We start from the raw sequence: 1917 nt of genomic DNA, 5'->3' as shown, positions 1-1917 counted from the left end.
TCTGCATCAATGAGTGTTCTGGGTGAATCGAAATATCATAAGAAGCCAGAATATCTCAAAGCTTATCTGAGTGTTCGTGACAAATATAAATTGAAGAATGAAGAGAAACTTCAAGTTCAGCGAAATTCAGAGATCAAAAGCATAAATAAGATTTTGATGATTAACAAGGATGGAGTGAAGATGCCATTGTTTCAAGTAACAAGAATGGATGATGAAGATTATCAATTCTCTGAAGCAGATTTTGATAGATTGAAGATGGACGACATTATTTTTATTTACAACTACTTGATTAACTTGAATGAATCTGCAACAATTTATCATGCTACTGCAATGAAGGAAATCTACAGATTTATTCTTGACTCGATGAGATGGATGTCCGTTCACGATTTTCAGATGGGGTTAGAATCTGGACACAAAAAGCTCGGAATCAAACCGCCAAATCAAGTAATCGTAAAGTTAAGATATATGTCCTTACTTGAAGTGAGTGACTGTCCTTATGGGTTTGTGTTTGTTAATTCTCACAACACAAAGATCTTCATCAGAGTCTCAGATTTTAGAAGATACTCAGACGGAACGTTGATGTGTGCTTTCAAATATTTGAGATGGAGACTGATCAATAACTGATATTCAACGGAAGATAATGAGATTGTCAAATACATTCTCACAAGATTGAAAAGTCGTCTAAAGATAAGAGTGAACATACGAAGATATGAGAATCTCAAGTGATTCAAATTCAATGTTCACTTCTTAGGAACAAAGTTCCTTTAGATGTTTTAATAGGATTATATTGTAAAGTTCACATTTAACACTAAGGGGGGGATTGTTAGGACCTTGAAGTTGTATAGTGTTAACGTGAAATAAGCTTAAATGATGGTTCCTTAGAAGATGACTATATAAGGAACCTAAGTAGTCCTAATTAGATAGCCATTGCATTGTAACTGAGTTCTAGAAGCTGTGGAATGTAAATCTTGTTAATTCTCTCTAATACCGAATCTCCTTCACACCTACCGAATCTTATTCTAATTTGTCTTTTTTTCTAATCTCAACATGATCTGACCTATCAATAGCAATGGTACTCTGAGAGTCACAGTATATCGGGATTTTGTAGAATTTGAATCCGTAGTCAAGCATTTGGGTTTGCATCCACAGTACTTGGGAGCAACAACTCGCGGCTGCAATGTACTCAGATTCAGCAGTAGAAAGTGAGATGCAGTTTTGTTTGCGAGATGACCAACTGACTAATTTATGTCCTAGAAATTGAAGTCCTCCGGAGGTACTTTTCTGATTAACTTGGTCACCTCCATGATCAGCATTCGTGAATGCCGTGAGATTGAAGCCAGTCCCGAAGGGATACCAGAGTCCGAGATGAGCAGTGCCCTTAAGATAGCTGAAGATTCTCATGACAGCTTTGTAGTGGGAATATCTTGGGTTAGCTTGAAATCAAGCACACAGGCAGACAACAAACATGATACCGGGTCTACTCGTAGTGAGATACATCAAGGAACCTATCAAGCTTTGGTAAAGTGTTTGATCAAACCGTTGTCCGTCCAAGTCAGCATGTAAGGAGATGTTGATTGACATTGGAGTAGGGCTGATTTTCATGTCGAGGAAATTGAACTTTTTGAACATATCGGAGATATACTTAGATTGTCTGATAAAGATCCCAGTTGGGAGTTATTTAACTTCCAAACCTAGGAATAAATAAAGTTCTTCAAGCATGCTCATTTCGTATTTGTTTTTCATGAGTTCAGAGAATTCATAGCATAGAGCAGGGGAAGTGGAACCGAATATGATATCGTCAACATATACTTGAATTGACAGAATGTGTTCCTTTTGTTTTCTGATGAACAGTGATGTGTCGATGGTTTTGCGGGAGAAACCGTTTTTGAGCAGGAAGGCAGTCAAGGTTTCATACCA

General features: G+C 37.3%; 1 protein-coding gene across 1 annotated transcript; it reads right to left on the bottom strand.

The window, feature by feature from the left end:
• Positions 1-1014: 1014 nt before the first annotated feature.
• Positions 1015-1401, bottom strand: LOC139888499 (uncharacterized mitochondrial protein AtMg00810-like). Its single transcript, XM_071871503.1, has one exon. The coding sequence runs from the start codon at positions 1399-1401 to the stop codon at positions 1015-1017; it is 387 nt and encodes a 128-aa protein (XP_071727604.1).
• Positions 1402-1917: the final 516 nt, after the last annotated feature.

The sequence above is a fragment of the Rutidosis leptorrhynchoides genome, chromosome 2, assembly GCF_046630445.1.
Source record: "Rutidosis leptorrhynchoides isolate AG116_Rl617_1_P2 chromosome 2, CSIRO_AGI_Rlap_v1, whole genome shotgun sequence".
In the NCBI taxonomy this organism is placed as follows: domain Eukaryota; kingdom Viridiplantae; phylum Streptophyta; class Magnoliopsida; order Asterales; family Asteraceae; genus Rutidosis; species Rutidosis leptorrhynchoides.
This window is presented reverse-complemented; position numbering and strand designations above follow the sequence as displayed.